We start from the raw sequence: 21,670 nt of genomic DNA, 5'->3' as shown, positions 1-21,670 counted from the left end.
GTCCCTAGGTGGTGCAAATGGTTGACACATTCGGCTGCTAACCAGAAGATTGGAGGTTCAAATCCACGCATAGTTGCCTCGGAAGAAGGGCCTGCTATCTACTTCTGAAAAATCAGCCATTAAAAATCCTGTGGCACACAGTTCTACTCTGAACAAATGGAGTCGCCGTAAGTTGGAGATGACTCCATGGCAACTGGTTTGGGTTTTTGTTTTTTTAAAACAGTCCCGTGGACCACAGAGAGGAAGGAAGAGTACGACACCAGCCACTGGACAGACTTCAGTTCAAACCCTGGCTCTAGTACTTATTATTATGTGACTTAGGACAAGTCGCCTCCCCTGTCCTGAGCCTCAGTTTCCTCACCTGTGAATAGGGTTAAGGATGCTGACCTTGTGGGGCTGTTGCAATGATCAGAGATATTTCCACACGTCTTGCATTGGCCCAGGGCCTGTCACCCACAAGGACCAGGTAGAGTGGCTCCTATCTGAGGGTCTCTACAGTGTAGGTATGACCCTGGCTTGAGTCTGGGAGTGTGTAGTCGGGGTGTCTGTGACTCACTTGGGTAGCAGTTGGTAAAAGGGTCACAGGGCTGACCCCTCTGGGAGGTCCTGGACTGCCAGCTCCACGAAGGCAGGACATGTCTCACCTGCCTTACATCCATGTTCCTAGAATGTGCCACCAAGCCCGCTGGACAGTGGGTGCTCAATAATGTTAGCTGAATGGATGAATAATTGAGGTGGTGGTCAGGGGTAAGGGTGGGGTCGTACTCTTAGGAGCAGGCTTGTTCTCTAATTTCCTCACAACCGTTTCATGGAGAGGCCTCTATGGGGTAGAAAGTGACTTTTTGGAGTCAGCAGATGGGGTTAAAGTTCCGACTTGGTGGCGACGGGACCCTGTGCAAGTCACCTGGCCTTTCTGAGCCTCCATTTCCTCCCTGTCAAATGCAGAGGCTGTGGTGGGTACGTTAGGAATACCTGGTGCACAGTAGGTGCTCATTAAGTGTCAGTGTCCCCAGATGAAGCCCCTTCAGTTGGCAGATGAAGAAACCGAGGCTCTGAAACCAGCAGGGCCTGGCTTGAAGGGGAGACCCAGGGCCTAAAGCTGGGCCTCTGACTCCCAGCTCCTGTTTGCTCCCCATTGGCCCAGGCTCAAGGACAGACGACAGGGAGAGAAAAGGGACACCTGTGGGCCCAGGGGGGCTCAGAGAGGAGGCTTCTGGGCACAGGCACTCCCTCTCCAGGGAAGGCCCCTAGCTCCCAGAAAGAGTCCCTGAGCCCTCAGGCTGCCCGTGAATGATCAGCAAGGCCATTCAAAGAGTCCCAGGGCCGTGGTTCTGTAGGTCAGTTCCCATACCCCTTCTGAGGCCATGTGCATGGGTAGACCAGTCACCCCTGCCATTCCATGTCTTCATCTCACCTCAACCCCAGTGACTCAGGGCTCTTCCTCTCTGGGGAGGTAGGCTCCAGGCCAGGACCACCTCGGGGCCCAGGCCGCAGGAAAGCACGCAGACCAGGCAGGGCTGGGAGCCGGCAAGGAGCCCATCTGTTCCTTATTTTCTCCCCACTCCCCCTGGCTCCAGCCACAGCGCTCAGCTGGACGCCACTGTTGGGAGGGCCCAGTGCTCCATGGGGGAGGGGGGAATGGCAGTGGGGCTGCCAGTGCACACTGACCCACCTAGTGGTCAGTCCTACCCCCTCATTCTGAAGATGGGGAAACTGAGGCCCAGAGAGGGGGAAGGAAGTGATGCCCAGGACTACCCAGCATACCAGGACCTGTGTCAGCAGCAAGCCTTTCATGCCTCCCACCTGCCCTGGCTTGGCAGGTTTCCTCTTCTTGCTGCTCTCTTGGCACATTGCACAGCAATTGCTAGCGTGGGCCATGGAATCAGATGGCCGGAGTACAGATCCCAGCTCTACCACTTCCTGGCTGTGTAGCCTCGGGCAATTTACTGAGTCTCTTTGTGCCTCAGTATTCTCATCTGAAACATGGGACCAAGCACACTTAGCTCATAAGGTTGTCGCTGTGAGGATAAAAGGAGTACTTAGCACAGGCCCTGGCACTTACTAATGACTGTGGCTATTATTCTGTCTCAGAACTTGGCAGGGCTCAGGCTTGCTCTGCTGGGCAGGTGGAGGTGGCGTGGCCAGGTCTAAGGGTGAGACTGGCAGGCGGGACCAAGAGGTGTCCAGGCTCACAGCTAGAACACAAATCTAGAAAGCAGAGGTCTTACATTCTGGGACAGAAAGTGGCGTGTAGTCCTGACATGCAGGCCAAGGTCCCTGTGATGCTCTGCCCCAGGCTACCAAAGGCCACAATGTCACCTCCCTGCAACAGGGATTCACAATCTGAAAGTGGACTAAGAGTGTGTATGCAAATGGTTAACACACTTGGCTGCTAACTGAAAGGTGAGAGGTTCAAGTCCACCCAAGGACACCTCAGAAGAAAGTCCTGGCAATCTATTTCCAAAAAAATCAGCCATTAAAACCCATATGGGGCCGAATTCTACACTGATGTACATGGAGTCGCCATGAGTTGGAACCAACCCAACAGTAACTGTAAGTAACAGGGGATCAAAAAAAAAAAAAAAAAAAAACCAAACCTGTCACCACCAAGTTGATTCCAGCTCACAGCAGTCCTATATAGGACAGGGTAGAACTGGCTCATAGGGTTTCCAAGGAGTGGCTGGTGGATTCAAACTGCTGACCTTTTTGTTAGCAGCCAAGCTCTTAATCACTGCGCCACCAGGGCTCCAAGAGGAGATTAAGCTTCACCCTGAAGGATGACTCACTAATTGTGGGCTTTCAAGCAGCAGGGGCAGGGGAATTTGTGGGGCAGAGTGACAGCTAGGCTCTTGTGTCACATAACACAGTATGTGGATACCTCTGGCTTCACTGACAATTGAGGGAGCCAGTGGGATCTAGGAGGACGGAGAGTCCAGCTCCATGGCTGTGGACAGGGCAGCTCCAGGGACATGCAGATGGCCAAACAGAACCAGCAGCCAGAGGCCAGCCAGAGTGGACGCCCCAGCATCAGTGTCCACACCTGCCTCTCTGTTGGGTTCCCCACAGCCTTGGAAAAAGCACAGGGCGCCCCCTAGTGGACAGGAGGGGTGGGCCTACAGGCCAAAGTGTCTGCTGATGAACTATTGTCGTCTTCATCAAAGTCGATTCTGCTCATTAAAGACAATTTATTAATTATAACAGAGCATGAAGAAGCAGGAACAAAACCATCAACAGTCCTGTCCTCTGGAGGCCACCAGTGAGCCCTTCTGGCCGGTTTCCAGCTGGCCCTTCTCTTGTGCATCTTTCCTTTTTACAGTTAGGAGTAGAGTCTATATGCAGTCGCTTCTGTTTTCTTGATAAACATTTTTCCAAGTCCCTAGAAAGTTGTTGTAAATGTTTTAGTGGCTTCGTTATTGTTCATCTGATGAGTGTTACCTAAGTCAGGGAAGCAGGCCATCGTTGTTGAGTGCTGAGCGCCTTCCCGTTTTTCACTGCCGTAAACAACACTGTGATGGACATCTTTGAGCACCCGTTGACCCACATCTGATAATGTCGTTAGGACAGTCACCCAGAGCCAGATTTGCTGGGGGGAGGGCATGGGCATTTTGAGAAGTTTGAAGGATAATTGCCAACTCGCCCTCTGGAAATGGAGTAGGAAACTGCACCTGTTCAGCCCCCACCCCAGCAGCGTCTGAGCGTGCCACCTCATCATCACAGTTGACAAGACTCTGCAGGGTTAGAAGGGCCCTCAGAGTCACGGGTTCCAGCTGCCTGACTCTCAGGGCAAGGGTCCCCTCGGCCACCTCTTTAACAGTTGTTCCCCCAGCCTCTGCTTTCACACCCCTGGCCAGTCTCGAGGGATCTCATGAGCTGATGGAGGAAAACACGGAGCTGTGCTGAAAAAGTGCCTAGATGACGTCAGCACCATCGCATCTCTCCCCAGGCAGCCGGCCTGACCTCTGTTTCCTGCCCAGCTTTGCCTTCTCTGCTCCTTGGCGTGGCTTCTCCTGCCCCAGCCTCCCACTTTCCAGGCTGACCTCATGGCGATTCTAACCTTGGTCTGGAGGTCAGGGGACTCAACTACCACTCCCCCTACCTCACTTGCTGTGTGTCCTTGAACAATTTCCTTGCCTCTCTGGGCCCCAGAGAGCCTGCCTCTGCCATGATGGGTGGTTTCTGAGTGCCAGTGAGTATCGCCAGTTCCTGGCAGATGCGATTCCCCAGAGGGGTACGTGGCAGGGGCCCGGGTCAGGAGCGCCTGGTCAGGCCTGGCATCCTTCCCAGCCAAGGCGGGTGGGCGGCCCCTGCCGAACCCTGGAAGTCACTGCCTGTTTCATGCTGAGGTTTATGAGAAGAGGCCGGGCGTTTCTGGGAGGAGGCAGGGGGTGCGTAGAGTGTCCGTCAAAAATTCCTACTCCCTTCGGCTCTGCCCTCGTTTGTAGGCATAAACAATGTCGGACCTGAGCCCTTCCAGGAAGCGGCTCCCCACTGCTGAGAGCTGCCCGCTGGCCTGGCCTCCCCCCGTCGACTGCCTCTTACCTGCCCTGCACACATACTCCCCTCCGACCCACAGGAGGGCAGAGCCAAGGCCTGAGCCTGGGCTGGGCTGAGCTGAGACCCTGGGGCTGGGGGTGTCTCCTCCTGAGCACAGGCCTCAGCCTCGTGGTGGGGGCACTCGTGCAGTGGCAGACAGATGAGGTGAGCCAAGAGCAGCCTTGTGGAAAAGCCTACCTTCTTGCCCTGCCCCTCACACACTGGACACTCTTTGACCAGTCCTGCCCCTTCCCTGGTTGAACAGGGACCTGACAGGTTGTACAGCCCTAAGCATAAAGCCTGCCACACAGATGGTATTTCGTAAATGTCGGTTACTTCCCTCTTCCCTTGGCCTTCTGTCAGTGATCATCTCCAGAGCTTTGGCAGCTGTCCTCTATCTTTCTTGGTTCCTCTGTGAGAATTCCAGAAGGTGAAGACCAGAAGGTGAAGACGTGTTAGTGCTGTTCCCCCAGGGACAGAGAGCCCTTGCCTTGCCCAGCTCCCCCCAACCTTCTTCCTGTGACTGATCTGGTGTCAGCCCTAGCCTCTGGCGCTCTAGAACACACCCACTGCCTCTCCCCTCCCCCCCCCACCCCAGGAAAGAATCACCTGAACTAGCTCACAAGCACTGAACCCTTGCCAACTGGAGCTAACATCTTGATGTGCACTGATGCATCAAATCCTTCCAACAGCCCCAGGAGGCAGGTCTTTTATCATCATCCCAGTTTCCAGAGAGGAAACTGAGGAACAGAGAGGTTGAGCAACTTGCTGAGGGGTCCCCAGATAGTCATAGGCAGAGCCAGAATGCGGTAGCCTGCGTCCAGCCAAGAGTTCACCATCTGAACTGCGTCCAGAGCGACAGGTGTCAGAGCGGGGCCCCCCCAGCTGCCTGGCCTGACAGGGGTAGGAATGTTGTACTGAGGACGTCTGGTCCCGTGGAGCCCCGTTCCTGGCTCTGCCCAGCGGCTTACACTCCCTGAGGCCAGCTCCAGAGCGGCTGGTGTTCTAGTTACTCATTGTGGCCGTGCTTCCCCGCTCACTGTCTTGCCCTTCTCAGTCGTCTTCCTTCTCACTCCTTCTCCCTCGGCCCACACTCTCTGCATCTCCTTATCTGGGTGGGTTTCCCACACTCTCTGTATCTCCTTATCTGGGTGGGTTTCCCACACTCTCTGTATCTCCTTATCTGGGTGGGTTTCCATCCTGTTATTTCTGAAGCAGAGATTCTTTGAGAACTGACTCTTCAAGCCTATGTCACACCCTGCCCCATCCCCACCCTTAGCTCCACTGAATGCCCTGGGGTGCCTTGACCCCTGGCCTCTGCAGCAGCTATGTCGGGCCAGGCACCAGGTCCTGGAAGCTCTCAAGGCTGGCAGAACCAGATCCCAGGAGTGGGTGTCCCAGGGCATGGCCCAAAATGTCAAGGTGTCTCAAGTCCCAGCATTCGTGAGGTATCCCATGGCTACATGTTCGTCCTGTTTAAAATGTAGGTGCCTCTGAGAAGGGGGGCACAGGGGATGAGTTCATCTAGTACTTTGTTTTAGTGACTGACGAAGGGAGGCCAAGCAGGCTGGGGCTGCCTGGAAGCTGTGGACACCAGGCACCAGGTGGAGGAGAAGGTGGCAGCAGACGGTTGCGGCATACCCACCAACCTGACACCGGGAGCTCAGTGCCCTTGGAGGCCCGCACTGACCCCTCGACAGCAACTGACTGACCCCTGGGCTCTGACTGCATACCAAGAGCTCCTGTTCGCATAACCGGCCTCTCTCACAGGCCCAACAAGTGCTGAGAGCCAGACCTGCCCCAGGGCTCAGACAGAGCCTTCTCCCCAGGATATCATGGCCACCAGGAAGGCCAATAAGGATCTAAAGACATTAGGCAGCAGGCCCAAAAGATCAGGGTGGGGCTGCTGTCACTTTCTAAGCTAGATTTACACATTCAGCACGTAAATCTCTCTTTAGTGAGTTGCCTGAAATTCTAGTAGGTTGTCACCAAGTGGTGGTAATGGCCCCTGGGGAAAAGAGACATGTTTACTGAAGGAAGAAAAAAAAAATTTTTTTTAATGCCACTATTGTTTTATGGAGTCCTGGTGGCACAGTGGCTAAGCGTTCAGCTACTAACCAGAAGGTTGACAGTTCAAATCCACCAGCCACTCCTTGGAAACCCTACGGGGCGGTTCTCTGCCTTATAGGGTCACTATGAGTTGGAATTGACTCAACAGCAATTTTTTTTGTTGTTCTATATTAATACATAATAATAGTAATAACAATAACTAATGTTCCTGTTTACTTTCTATGTGTCAGGAACTGTTCTAAGCGTTTTACAGGTATTATCTCTCTTAATCCTCAGAACTGTCTTATATGGTAGTTACTGTCATTATCTCAGCGAAGGAACTTGCTCGAGATCACAGAGCTAGGATTTAGATCCAGAGTCCCTGTTCTAAACGATTACACACCACTTCATTCATAAACAGTGACCCAGAGAAGCGCGACTGCAGAAACGGGTCATCTCACGGCCCAGCACTTGAGTTTCATGACGTGCGATTCCCTGAGACTCTTGTTGAAACGTCCGTTCTGATCCACAGCTCTGGGGTGGCGCCTGAGATTCTACTCTTGCCGATAGGCTCCCAGGCGATGCCGATGCTGCTGGCCTGGGGACCGCGCTTTGAGGAATCACAGTGTAGAGGCTGTGTTTAAGCCTGTCTCACACTCAGAGATCTGCAGGGGCTGAGCAGGTCACGTAAGCGCGGGGAGTGGCTGGGTGGGGGCGGAGGGCACCTGGGGGACGCAGGCCAGTCTGCTAGTCCAGCAACTTGTCAACCTCAGCTGATAGTCGCCAGCAAGAATTCTGGCCCAGATTTCTGTGGGAAATCCCCCATTTTCAAATATTAAGGGAACTAATTCAACTTTTTTTTTTAAGACTACACAGCTTATGCACAAATGTTCATAGCAGCGTTATTCATAATAGTCAAAAAGCAGAAAAACGTCTGTCATCTGATGAATGGATAAATAAAACGTGCTACAGCCATACAAACCAAAGGAAACCCATTGCCGTCGAGTCGATTCCGACTCATAGTGACCCTACAGGACAGAGTAGAGCTGCCCCATGGAGTTTCCAAGGAGCACCTGGCGGATTTGAACTGCCAACCCTTTGGTTATCAGCTGTAGCACTTAACCACTATGCCACCAGGGTTTCCATAGCTGTACAGTGGAATGTTATTTGGCAATGAAAAGCAGTGAAGTACTTCATTCTACACTACAACATGGATGAACCTTGAAAATATCATGCCAAGTGAAAGAAGCCAGTCCAGAAGACTGCATCGTGTATGACTCCATTTATATGAACCATCCAGAGTAGGCAAACCTGTAGAGACAGAAAGATTAGTGGTTCCCTGATGGCGGGTAGGATTGGGGGGCGGGGGAGGGGTAGAGGTACAGGGTTTCTTTTGAGGGGTAACAAAAACGTTCTAAAATTAGACAGTGGCGATGGTTGTATAACCCTGAATATGCTAAAAACACATTGAACTGTATAATTTCAAGTGGTGAAGTGTATGCTATGTGTATTACATTTAATAAGGCTGTTAAAAAAAAAAAAAAAAAAAACCTGTGCAGGATACAAAGCTAGTGTCTTTAATATGTAAAATACAGTTACAAATGAACAAGCGAATACCAAAACCCCAACAAGGGGGGGAAAAAATGACACAGGACATGAACAAACAGTTCACAAAGGAAGTGCAGATAGTTCTTAAATGGATAGAAAACATCTCTTTAACTCATAATAAGAGCCATAAAAGTCAAAGCTACTCTGAGATAAGATTTCCTACGTCCTAGATTGGCAGTGATGGAAATGTTTAATACAGCATTCTGATGGTGACAGTTTGGGCCTCTAAGTTGCTACTCCTGGAGTGGTAGTGAGGGGCACTAGCAACTTGGCATTATCTTTAAAAATTAAAAGCGTACGTCCCTATTGACCCAGGAATTTCACTTCCAGGAATTTATCCCATACATGTACTTGGGCATAGGCAAAATGATATATGTACATTGTAGCACTGTTTGTAATAAGGGAAGAGTGGAAACAATGTTCCCTAGCAGTGACTGGCAAGCACCCTGTGACCGCGCACAGACTGAATACTGTGTGATCCTTACACAGAGCGCAGTCGCTCTGTTTGTACTGATGTGAGAAGATCCCCAAGATAGGAAACCAGCTGCCGTCCAGGCGATTCTGACTCATGGTGACCCCACGTGCTTCAGAGTAGAACTGTGCCGTGCAGGGTTTTCACGGCTGTCTGTGACCTTCCAGAAGTAGATTGCCAGGCCTTGCTTCTGAGGTGCCTCTAGGTGGATTCAAATCGCCAACCTTTCCGTTAGCAGCCAAGCACTTAACTGTTTCCACCAACCAGGGACTACTTCCCCAAGATATAAAAACCAAAAACCCGTTTGCTATTGAGTCGATTCCGAGTCATAGTCACCCTATAGGACAGAGCAGAGACACAGAGCCAAGCATGTCATCTGTTTCCATTTGCGTGAGGGAAAGAGCGAGCCTATGTACTCACACAAGTCTGTAAATGCAGAGCCGTATTGGGGTTGCCTCCAGGTGCGGGAAGGGGTGGCTGGGAGCAGGGGTGCGAGGACCCTCACTTTCACGTATTCCAGGCTGTAGTTTGTGTCTGTGTCTCCTTTGCGGGAGCCATGTAGACCCACCACTGTGTGAGCCAAAGAGCACCCGTCTGCAGGTCCAGGCCATGAGGTCTGAGCTAAGGAAATAGCTCCACCATTTAGTACCTGACTCCCTTAAATCTAACAAAGATGCCGCACCTGCCCCGACCCCGCACCTCCCCTGTTCTTTGTCCACCACGGGGTCTCCCCAGCGTTGGCATTCCTCTGTGTGTTCTGGGTGTGACCCTGGAGTCTCTGTGTCGAGGACGAAAGGTACCTGCCCACAGGGGCACACGGTTCTGAAGCCTGAAGGGGGAGATGAAGGGAACCCCTTGGGGGCATCATCTTAACCTTGTGGGCCCAACTCCCTGTGTTTACTTCCTGTCCTTTAGGCACGCCCCAAAGGCGAGGGTCTAACTCCGTACCAGGGCAAAAAGCGCTGCTTCGGAGAATACAAGTGTCCCAAGTGCAAGAGAAAATGGATGAGCGGGAACTCATGGGCCAACATGGGGCAGGAGTGCATCAAGTGCCACATCAACGTGTATCCGCACAAGCAGGTGAGCTGGGGCGCGGCCTGGACGTGGGCGGGGCCATGGCAGGGGGGCGCGGCCTGAACTGGGCGGGGCCATGACGGGGCGCGGTCGGGACATGGGCGGGGCCGTGATGGGCGGGGCCTGGGTGTGGGCGTGGCCATGACAGGGGCAGGGCCTGGAAGTAGGTAGGCCTAGGCAGGGGCAGGGCCTGGATGTGGGTGGGGCCTAGACAGGGGGCGGGGCCTGGACATAGGTGGGCCTAGACAGGGGGCAAGGCCTGGGTGTGGGTGGGGCCTAGACAGGGGTGGGGACTGGCTAGGGTTGGGCCTCGGGCTGCAAGCCGTGTGGGGTGGTTGGTAGCCATTCTCTGAGGTGACTTTTCCCTCTCTGGGCCTCAGGTAGCTCCTTCATGAGAGAAGGGTGGGACCACATCCCCCAAAGTTTCCCCTTTCTTCCCTTGTCTCATCTGAAATGGGTGAGAGAGCCCGTCTCTCCAGGAAAGAGGAAAGTAGAGAGGCAAGGACACCCTGATCCTGAGGTGAAAGACCCCAGGTGAATTTGAAAACAGTGCAGTGGGGGTGCCATGTGAGACAGAGTGATGGCCAGGCAGGTGTGGGCCCTGCCATGATGGTCAGGTGTTGAAGCCGGTCACCCTAGGGAGGATCTCCTTAGAACAGACTGGGAAAGTAAAGCCACTTGGAGGAGGTGACATGACTTGGGGCCTGGAGGGGAAGAGGAAACCAGCCAGTGAGGGGACAGCCACCCTAAAAAGAGGGTGCAGCAGGTGCAAACACCCTGAAGTCATCGGGGCTTGGGATGCTCAAAGACTGAAGCTCAGTGAAGGAGCAGGAAAGAGGGGAGATGGGAGAGGCAAGCTGAACAGGCAATTACCCGAACCTCGGGGGCCACGTGGGGGAGCATCTGAGCAATGGGGCTTTCTGCTTCATTTTAGAATGATTACTCTGGTTGTGAGTAGGGATTAGTAGGAGGAGGGTGGAGATTGGAAGTAGACAGGACATTGTCACAGTCCCCGAGGGAGCTGGCAGGAGCCTGAACTAAGGAGGCAACTGTGTAGCTGGAATCCACACAGAGTGTGGCTGGATTGGATGCAGAGGTGAAAGAGGGGAAGAAGCCCAGGAGAGCAACCAGGCTTGAGCAAAGGAATGGACAGAGGTGGTACAGCTTGGGCTACGGTGGGGGTGCAGTGCAGGTGTGCAAGGTAAAAGCAAGAGTTCGCTGGTACACAAGTTATGTTTGAGACGATCCTGAAAACCCAAGTGGAGATGTCAAGACAGAGGTTGGATTTGTTGTTCTGAAGTTCAGATGAGAAGTCAGGGTGGCTCCTACATAACTGGGTATCATCCGCCTAAATGTACTTAAAGCCAAGGGAATGGATGACATTTCCCAGAGAGAGGATGTCAAAAGCAGAGAAGAGATTCCCCAGACTAAGCATCTGGCGGTCAGGTAGAGGAAAAGGGCCCAGTGAGGAGAAGCGGGGAGTGTGGAGTCCCGGAAGTCAGGGAGGAGCAGGTTCTTGGTGGGTGATGGTGCTGGACGGTGCTGTCAGGATAATGACCACAGAGATGGCCCTTGAGCTTCTTCAACTAGGAGATGGTCCTCAAACTTTGTGGAGCATCATTTTACCTGGAGAACTCATTGAACTACAAGAAAGTCTGAGACCCGCTAAAGCTGATGGCAGATAAGACCGGTGTCCTATTGGCCGGGGCAGTTTCCGTGGAGCAAGGAGGAGAAACGTTTGCTTGGATGGGGCTGGAGAGGGAATGTCTTTATTGTCCACTCTCTCGAGGGGTTTGTGGAGAGAAGCAGAGAAATGAGAGAGTCGCTGGAGCAGGGTGGTCAGGCAGGTGACGTGGGCCTTTAGAAGGGGAGAGCCTGGAGTGTGTTCCATGCTGAAGAGAATGATGCAGAAGAAAGCGACAGGCTGATGCCAGGGGCTTCCTGGTTGGTGAACATCATGGATGCACAGGGGAAGGCAGCACATCCTTCGGGACATGCAAGCTGTGCATTGGGAACCCTCCAGACTTCATTCTATGTGTCTCTTTATTTGCATCCTTTTTCCAATAATAAACTGTGACCATCATGGCGCTGAGGAAAAGGGAGGAGGTTGCTCATGACCAGAGGTAGACAGCCCAGGATTGGAAGCTCTACCTGCTTCCCTGAGAGCTGAGAAGATGAATATGTTTTCACACCCTAAAACCATTCATGGTACCTACACTATTTGGAAATCTCTGCTATATGGCATAAATGTACATGGGCAAGATACTGGGACCCAAACCAAACCAAACCCATCACCATCGAGTCTATTCCGACTCATAGCAACCCTACAGGACAGAGTAGAGCTTCCCCATAGGGTTTCCAAGGCTGTAACCTTTACAGAAGCAGACTGCCACATCTTTCTCCTGCAGAGCGGCTGGTAGGTTCAAACCACTGACCTTCCAGTTAGCGGCCAAGCACTTAACCATTGCGCTACCAGGGCTCCTATTTGGACCCAGATGGAACAAAACCAGGGGTGAAGAATTTGGGAAGAGCTTGGCTGGGGGGGTTGTCTCTCATCCCTGTGGCGTCAGTTGAGGCAATTGGGATTGAAGAATCTACTTCCAAGATGACTTCTGCGCTCACCTGAGAGACTGTAGCGACAGTATCTGGCATATTTTATATACTTAGTAAATACTGAATATGCTTAAAAAAAAAAAAATGATACAGGACGAGAGGAGAGATCCCTTATCCATCCGTGCAGGAGGGAGGGGGAGAGAAGGGAGGGGATCGATCCCAACTCATGGCAGCCCCACGTGTGTCGGAGCAGAACTGTGCTCTGTAGGGCTTTCAATGGCTGAGTTTTTGGAAGTAGACACGAGGAGTCCCTGGACAGGGCAGACGGTTAAGCCCTCAGCTATTAGCTGAAAGGTTGGTGGTTTGAATCCACCCAGAGGCTCCTCAGAAGACAGGCCTGGCGATCTGCTTTTGAAAGCTCACAGCCTTGAAATACCTGTGGAGCGTCCTACTCTGCACACATGTGGTTGCCATGAGTTGGAATCGATTCAACCACAACTAACAACAGCAAGATTGTCAGGACTTTCTTCCCAGATACCTGCAGATCGACTTGAACCTTTCAGTTAGTGGCCGAGAGCGTTAAACATTCGCACCACCCAAGGATTCCGAAGTCTAATGTGTATGAAACTGCAGATCCGTGTAACTATTAAAAAAAAAAAAAAAAACTATTAGCTATGTTTATATCAAAGCAGGGAACAGAAGCTAAAGCCATCTGAAAATAAGATGCTAAAGGTAAATCCTATTGAAGAGACAGCTTTTAAGGAGTGGAGTCAGACGGGCTGTGTGAGTTTTCCAGGAAGAGAGATTTCACTCCGTAGAAGGGGAGCTTCGTAACAAACAGTGCCCGCCAGAGATGGAGGAGCTGCCTCAGGAGGCGGGGAGTGAGGCTCTCAGCCTGAAGGTGTGCAAGCTGAGCCTGGTAGCACTTCACAGAATTTAAAGGGTCCCTGCATGGGGTGAAAGGAGCTTTGGTGGCGCAGTGGTTAAAGCATTTGGCTGCCACCTGAAGGGTCGGCTGTTCCCACCAGCTGCTCAGTAGGAGAAAGATGTGGCAGCCTGCTTCCTTCTGTATAGACTGCAGCCTGGAAACCCTATGGGGCAGCTCTACCCTGTCCTGTAGGGTCGCTATGAGTTGAAATCGACTTGATGGCAACGGATTTTGCATGGGATGACAGGGATCACAAAGCCAGTGCCTCAGGCAAGTAAATTCATGACGTGAGCCAGGTTACAGAGGGCAGAGGCAACAGGCAGTGGTGAACGCGTGCCTTTCAGAGCACAGGCCCAAAGCTCTTCTGATTTTATGAGACACCGGGAAACCCAATTTTTTAAAAACAGCTTTATTGAGATATTCACATACTATTCGATACCTTTTTTTTAAATTCACTGGTTTTCGGTGTATTCATGGATATGCACAGTTATCACCACAATTTCAGGATATTTTCATCACTTCAGAAAGAAACTGTACTTTTAGCTATCCTCCCCCTATCTCCCACCTGCCACCCCAGCCCTAAGCAACCACTAACCCACTCTGGACTTTCATGTGCATGTTATCGTAATGAGAGAACCTGTGACTGGCTTTTTCACCTTGCATAATGGGAAAACCCAATTTTTATGTGAAATGCTCCGATTTTGAAATGTTAGCAGTTGAGCCAGTTTGTTTGAAAAATGTCATGCAAGCTAATCAAAACCCATTTGGTGGCTCGATGAGGTCTATGGGTCCCCAGTGTCCCTCCCACCTGAGGACTCCAAGTCACCTGGAATGGGATGTGCCACATGGAGAAGCAGCCACAGAGGCTGTGGGATAAAGTGGCCCAGCACCAGACATGCTTCCTCCTCTCTGGGTGGCCAGTGGCTACCCACAAGCATGAGGGACATGTGGTGTCAGGGCTGTCTTCCTGGCTCTGCCTCCCTGGCTGTGTGACTTGGGCCTCAGCCCCCCGTCTATAAAACAGGGGTGGAGACTCTGAGCAAACCTCCATCGAGTGCCAGCCTGTGCTGAGCACCGGGGTCTGGCCGCCCTCCTGGAGCCCAGACTCTCATGGAGAAAACAGAAAACCAAGTGAGCAGATGAGAACTAGGTAATTGCCAGTAGTAGTGAATGCAGTGAGGACAGTCAGTCAGGGCGGTGTGCAGAGAGGTCTAGCAAGGGTGGCCCCTCTGAGAAGGGAACAGTCAGGTAGGGGTGTGATGTGCTGTTCAGGACCAGGGGTGGCAGCAGGGCAGCCCGCCGGTGTGGGGAGCGTGGCTGGCCACAGGGGCAGTGAGGAGGCTGGTGTGGCACAGGTGTGGGGAGTGAGGGAAGCAGGGGCAAAAATAGGGGTCAGGGAGGGTAGCAGGGGCCAGGTCATTCAAGACCCCTCAGGCCAGAGTCAGGACTGTAGATGTTTCTCTGCATGCCATGGGGGCCCGCAGTGGCTCCGGGAAAAGTCTGGCGCTTCAGGCTGGTGCTGGGCCCCCAGGCTCAAGTCCAGGAAGCGAGGATCCCAGTCTCTCCTTGGACAGGACCTGGAGTTTTTGCTACCCCCTCCAGCCCTGCGGCACCACCCCTGCCCCTCTGAGGGTTGAGTATTGAAGCCACTGGCCCCCATGATGCCAGGCACAGTCCTGGCTTGGACCGCCACCCCCTAGCCTCACCCACCTGCCTCATCGTCTCCATCCTGCAAAGCTCTGCCCAAGTGCAGCCTCCTTGAGGAATCCTTCTGACCACCCCCTCCCCTGCATCTCCATACTCAGGATCAGAGCCCCCACAGCCCCTCTGGAAGGTTCTTATAAGATCATATGGTTCTGCTGTGCCCTCACCCAGTCAACCTGCCAGTGTTTGCTGAGCAGCTACTGTGTGCAGCAAGGAGACAGTCCCAGGAAGGAGATGGCACTTGAACCGGGTCACTCGGCCACCAGTGGCAGGGGGCCCAGGACCAGGCCCCCACCACCCAGCCTCCTCAGTCTCTTCTTGTGGGTTCAGGTGTTTCCCTCCCACAGCTCTTCTCCCTCAGGGAGGCCGGACCTGAGGGGTTGGAGGGTATGGGTGGCGCCCCTCCCTTCTCTTCAGCATGTGAGCACTACCCAGTCAGGAGCCTTCGAAGAGCTGAAAGGAGGCACTTGGAGCCCCTCCCACTGGCCCCCACCGTGGAGATGGGGCACTTATTTTTCCTGAACCCCTGAGCTCTGACCTCCTGAGAACCCTCTGCTCCCCCCGCCCCCAGCCACATCTGTTTCCTGTCAGGCTCCAGCTGTGCCTCCCCTGCCGGCCCTACCCGCCATGAGAAGAAAACACTAAGGGGCTGGCTGCCTGTCTCAGGGCGGAGCCCTCAGCAATCAATCCCAGCTGCTCAGTGTTTGCCCTCCACGGAGGGGAGTCCTCTCCACAGCTCCCCCTGGCTCCCCACCTGGTGGCAGGGCCCAGCCGGGCAGGGCTGAGTGGCCAAGCCTGGAGTCCTGGAAGGTCACGGCCAAGGGGGGCACAGCCCAGCGCCCAAGGAGAAGGCTCCAGTGAGCTGAGGATGGGGGAGGGGGGTGGTGAGGGTGCTGCTGGCGGGTTTCCTCAGGGACTCAGCTGTTCCTTCTCCTGGCTTGCCCGCCACCCTACATCATAGTGACAATACAGATAATACTGGCCAGCACCTGGGGTGTGTGTGCCAGGCACTTAATCACCTGGCCTGTATTAACTGTTCCCATTTTACAGAGGACAAAATTGAGGCACAGAGAGGTGGAGTGGCTTGCCAAAGGCCAGACAGCAATTACTACATCTTGCAGGGCCCTTTATGGTTGTAAAATGCTATATGGCAGTCATCTCATTTGCTTCTCTATAACACACATACATACAAACACACCACAAAACCTATTAAAAAGGGCAGGCGTTAACCTCCCTCCCAGGTGGCGGAAGAGCAAGTTGAGGTTCTAGAGGAGAAAGTTTTGGCCCAACAGACAGCCTCAGCCAGCAGGCGACAAAGCCAGCCTGCAAAGCTCTGTGTGACTCCAGGGGCGCCATGTTGTATGCAGACACTGCAGAGGACGCCCGGCAGAGCAGTGTCCACAGTGGCCTCAGGACAAGCCAGAGGTGGTCTCTAAGGCTCTCCGGAAGGCAGATGCCGAGTCCGGCTGGAGGAGTAGCTGAGCAGTGGCTGGCAAATTCCCAGGGGAAGGCTGTGATTGTGAAGGGAGGCACCCCTCCCCGCCCAGGGGGTAGAAGCAGCACTGAAGGGAGGTGCTGCCCTTAAGACAGAAAGCCAGTGACCCTGGGCCAGGCTGCCGCTCCCATTAATAATAACAATAAACAACATAATAGCTTCTCTATGCTATAGACACGTCCCTGGATGGTACAAACAGCTAACACATTTGGCTGCTAACTGACCTTTGAGGCCTAAAGGCACAGGGATGGTCTCTATGACCCGTGGTGGGGGCTCTGGGTCAGAACCCTGCCCACCCTCGGTCTCCACTCCTGCATTCTAGCGCCTTCTGACTCTCCCACTCTCCAGGCTGCTCTTGAGTGTCCACTTGGGGCCAGGCTTTGTAACTGGGCAGAAAGGCCAGTCTGCTACTTTTGAAGAGGTCAGGGCTGGACCAGGGGGCCAGCACAGGCCTCAGCTGTCTTCCCTAGCCATCCTTGGGTCACACTCACTAGCATCTGAACCTCCCATGCTCCCTACCAGCCTGCAGCTCCCACCCCCTCGGATCAACATGTGGCTCCCAGCTGGCCCTGACCAGCTTTCTTTGGGTTCCCCTATTCCTGCACAGTGGACCCATCTGCAGGCAGGGGGGTCTGGGCCAGGCCTGTGGCTGGAGGGCAGCAGTATCTCCGTTACCAGCCAAGAAGCTGCTGGTCAGGAGGAGCACCTAACAGCCTCCATACGGTTTCCAGGGAAACGACTCTGCTGGCTTTGGGGGCCAAGAAGGGAGGGAAAGGGGAACAGGGAAGCTCCCTGTCTAAGAGAAATATGCTCCTATTTGCCTAGGGCCGCCCGGGTTGCAAAGCATCTCGACCACTGTCTGAATCCTCCTAGTGCCCTGCAAACAAGGCGCTACGAACAGCCCACTTTACAGATGGGGCATCGGAGGCTCCTGGGGTCACACAGTGAGAAAGTGGCATGATGGGACTTGTAAGCTGCCTCCCTGCTCTGTGCCTCAGTTTCTTTGTTAGGAAACAGTGACATCCCATTCATGTGGCCACTCAGCAAGCAAACAGGCACTATGATGGGCCTCAGGACATGGGGGTGGGACTCCAAACGCTGGCTGCTGACCTCAAACAGCTGACAGCTTGCCCCGTACAGCACTGTGACTGTCCGGGGTAAACTTCTTTCCCTGAATCCTGAGGCTGCTTGGGCAGGGCACGGGTTGAGCGGGGGGAGAGCGGAGGGTAACAAGGGGCCACAGAAGAGTCCTGGGCATTGGGAGCCAGGAGATGTGGGTTTGGGTGTGGGTCTCCCTGAATGCATGTCTTCCTCGCTTAGGGCCCCGGTTTCCTCATCTGGATAACGTCTTTACCCCTCTGTCCTGCCTCTGTCCTGGGCTTTTGTGAGCTTGAGATGGTAGCTGCTCTGAGCACTGGGGGTGGGTGACCTGACTGGTGTCTCTACCTGGGCTGTACAAGACCTGAGGTCTCCCCCACAGCACTGGCCCCAGGACACAGACACACACAGGCGGGAGGAGGAGAGGCTGGGCATGGGGTCCAAACCATCTTGGTGACTGTCTGACCCTCTGTGTGTCTCTCTCACTGTCCCCATCTGTCTCTCTGTGTGTGTCTCTCTGTCTTTGTGTATGTCTCTCTGTCTTTCCACCCCCACACACCTCTCTCTCTCTCCACCCTCTCTCTCTCCACGTCTCTCTCTCTCTCTTTCTCTGTCTCCCTATCCCTCTCTCCACCCCCCTGCCCCCTGTCTGTCTCTGTCTGTCTCTCTCTGCTTCCCTGGGCTTCTCTTTGGTCTCTACCTAACTCTCTCTCTCTGGGCATCTCTCTGGTCTCTAACTCTGTCTCTCTGCCTCTCTGGTCTCCATCTAACTCTGTTTCTCTGTCTCTTGCTGGGTGTCTCTCTGGTCTCTAACTCTGTCTCTGTGCCTCTGTTTCCCACTTGCTGCTTCTGTCTGTTTCTGTCTTTCCCATGCTTCCTTTCCACATCCTTTGGACCCTCTCCTTCTGTCCCCTCTGCAGAGGCCCCTGGAAAAGCCCGATGGCCTGGACGTGTCTGACCAGAGCAAGGAGCACCCCCAGCACCTCTGTGAGAAGTGCAAAGTCCTTGGCTACTACTGCCGCCGCGTGCAATGACCCAGCCCTGGCCGCCCCCACGCCACATCCACCAGCCAGAGAAGACACCGCCTGCCCCGTGTTTTTCCATGTCGCTGTGTGTCCTCATGTGTGTGGGCTACCCTCACAGGCCTGTGGGTCTGGGCAGGGGGCTCCTAGGGGTCTTGTCTCATTTGTGTTGACGGTGTTACTGACATTGCTGCCCCTTAGGCCACAGAAGACAGGGTCTCTAGGGCTCTTTACTGGGGACCCGAGGTCTGTGTGGAGGGGACAAAGGGAGGAAGAGGTCAGCACACAGGACCCCAAGAAGCTCTTGGTGTGCCCGTAGGCTCTCCCCTTCTGAGACACCCTTTGGGGCGAGCAGCAGCCTCGTATTGGCCACAAGTGCACTAAATTTACTGTGAATCCCAAAACCTGAAGGTGACCGTCTTCCCGAGACTGGCCAGGCAGCCTCCCCTGACTCAGAACCTTCCAGTCTGCCCTGTGTGAAAAGCCACTCTTGGAAAGTCCTATCTTCTGTCCTGTTCAAGTTGGCAGCTGCCCCGAGCAGCATCTGCTGGAACAGCTACCGGAGGCTGGCGTCTCTGCCCCCTGCTCACTTTTAGCCCCAAGCCCCAACCTCCTCTGATGTCACTGGCATTGAACCTGCATGTTGCACCCCCACCCTGTGGACCCAGTGGGCAGAGATCAGGAGAAGGGGAGGCACGGACACTGGACGGTGTTCCAGGGTATGTCTGCTGTGCCTTGTGACGCATCAGGAAGCACCTCCCACCACTCACTACCAGACACTCTTCCCACAGGCTTGGGTTTCATCATCCCCATTCCCATCCCCTCTCTTTCCTTCCCACCCACTCTTAGGGTTCTCTACTGATTGAGGTGGTAGGGCCCAGTGTGAAAGCCACTCTGGCAGGAAGGAAACAGGCCTGAGAATTTGGAGATCTAGGTTCAAGTCCTGGCTCTGCCGTGGACATGCTATGCAACCTTGGGTAAGGGCTCCCCCTCTCCAGGCCTCAGTTTCCCCATTAGTTAAGTGAGGGAGTGACACTAGAGAACAGAGAACTATTTCAGTTCTGATGTTTTAGGATTCAGGCCTGGTGCTGTCTCTTGGAGCAGAGAGCTTCATTTGGAGCTTCCCCAGGGACCTCGGGGGAAACCTTCCAGGCAGGCACCATCCCTTGTCATCTGGTCATTTAAGTCAATCTGAGGGATACTAGAGTCCTCCCCTTGTCCCCCTCTGCAGCCCCATTTCTGCCTGTTGTCCAGGGTGGACACAACCCCCACCCCACCCCTGCAAAAATGAAGGAGAAGAACCCCCCTTCCTCATCACCTAGGCCTCCCCAGCCCCTCACATGAGGCAACCCTGAGATAAGCCACAGAACCTCTCTCTGTAAATGGGGACAGTGATTTCCTACCTCCCACAGAAGCAGAGAGGCTTCATGCTTAGGCACATTGGTCAGGTGGGCTGCTGTCCTGGCCAGCCTGTGGGATCGCCCTCTTCTCTATCCCCAAATGAGAAGCCCCATTTTTATTGTGATACCATCTTTCCTTTCTCCCGGGAGAGGAAAGGAACCAGCTGTCAGGACTCGGTCACTTGATTTTGCCCCAACATTATGTCTCTGTGGAAAAAAAAAAAAAAATCAGACCAAGAAATGGGCCTGAAATTCAGTGTTTACCTTGGCTTACGGACACCCACTGGTGCCCAGTGCCTTTTGTTTTCAGATGAAAATGCATTGTACAACTGAAGAGTTACAGTGAAGTGTTAACCAGGGGTCCAGGGAGTGAGTCGGAAGAGATGGAGTGAGTGTATTTGCAGCCACAGGCTGCAGAGTAGATTTCAGGGGCTGGGGGCCGCCGTGCCCTCTGAGCACTTAAAAAGGTGTGTTTGCTCCAGTGTGACCCTTGCGGCAGCCTCCCGCCCGTCCACTGGGACAGAGCACTTGGCAACAGACTGAACACCCTCGCCACCCACTGGGGACTGCCACTTAGGAATTCCTGCCCCCCGCTGCTGCCTGATTTCTCCACGACATCAAGGTGAGCCGGACTTGGCCTGGGCCCACAGCTCTCTGTCCCCAGAAGCGTTGCTGTCAGTCATCTTGCGCTTCTAAAGATATCGTTCACAGTGGTGGATGAGCGCTAGCTCCCAACCGTTCCAGGGACCTGGCCCCATGGGGGACCCTTGGCCCAAGGATGCCTGGGGCTGGCCAACTGTGCTGAGAGGTGGGGGAACCCCATACCCTAAAATGAACCCAGGCTCGGTACTGCTGGAGAACAGGGCCTCCACAGGCCAATAGGAGACGGGCTGTCACCCACAGTGTCTGTTTCTGTGACTCGCCCTGCTGGCAGCCATTGGCCTGGCATGTGTGGGGAGACAGTAGCTCTGCCCTCCCCCACCTCTCCCTGCACTGTTCGGGCTGAAGCTGGGAGCGCTGTGTGGTCAGCAAAGCCACTGCTGTCCTAGCCAGGTGCTGGGAGAATTAAGTGCTCAGAGGGCCTAGGAGCCCCAGGGACAAGAAGGCTTGTGGTTTCAGTATGTTCAAAGGGGACAATGGCTTGCAGTTAGTAGATCTAGTGATCTACCCATCTAGCTGGGAGAAAATGGTGTTTACCCCCCAGGAAGTATTCAGTAGTTCTACTTGTGAATTTGTATTTATTTTGAGTTATACTTGACACAGAATTCCTTTAAAAACAAAAAAAAAAACAACTATGTGTGTATTTTGAAAAAAAATTTCATAGATGTTAAAATTTCTGCATGGTTGCCAATTTTTCTCACAACACTGAATTTGTTAGCTTCTCCTGAAAAATCTTCACAGCGATTTCTGTCTGTATATATTTGAGGGCCTTTTTAAAAAAGAAAAATATAATTGCTAGATTTTTTGAGGTTAAAGTAAAAGAAAACAAAAAGAGAGGCATTTTCAAGACTTCAGAGCCTGCAGAAGGGCAACAGAATATCCAACAAAGATTTCTGGAAGTATTTTGCAAACCTTCTGGTTTTTTTTTTTTTTTTTTTTTTTTCTGGTTTAGCGGCAAGAAAATATTTATGGTGAGAACTTTTCTCCGTTTTCCTATTGTTGGTTTTTTTTTTTTTTTTTTTTTACTATGCTTCGGTCTGTAAAAAGTATGCAACTGAACTACATTAAGAAGGA

At 53.3% G+C, this 21,670-nt stretch overlaps 1 protein-coding gene across 1 annotated transcript in view; it reads left to right on the top strand.

The window, feature by feature from the left end:
- The window catches only part of ZCCHC24 (zinc finger CCHC-type containing 24), a 79,126-nt gene extending 59,938 nt beyond the window's left edge, over positions 1 to 19,188 (top strand). The window contains exons 3-4 of the mRNA XM_064269799.1: positions 9,578 to 9,742; positions 18,435 to 19,188. Coding sequence (XP_064125869.1) covers positions 9,578 to 9,742; positions 18,435 to 18,548 — 279 coding nt within the window. The 3' untranslated portion in view covers positions 18,549 to 19,188. The remainder of the gene's footprint in view (positions 1 to 9,577; positions 9,743 to 18,434) is intronic.
- Positions 19,189 to 21,670: the final 2,482 nt, after the last annotated feature.

The sequence above is a fragment of the Loxodonta africana genome, chromosome 16 (assembly GCF_030014295.1).
Source record: "Loxodonta africana isolate mLoxAfr1 chromosome 16, mLoxAfr1.hap2, whole genome shotgun sequence".
Lineage (NCBI taxonomy): Eukaryota > Metazoa > Chordata > Mammalia > Proboscidea > Elephantidae > Loxodonta > Loxodonta africana.
The sequence above is the reverse complement of the archived record's forward strand: the minus strand, read 5'-3'. Positions and strand labels throughout refer to the sequence as shown.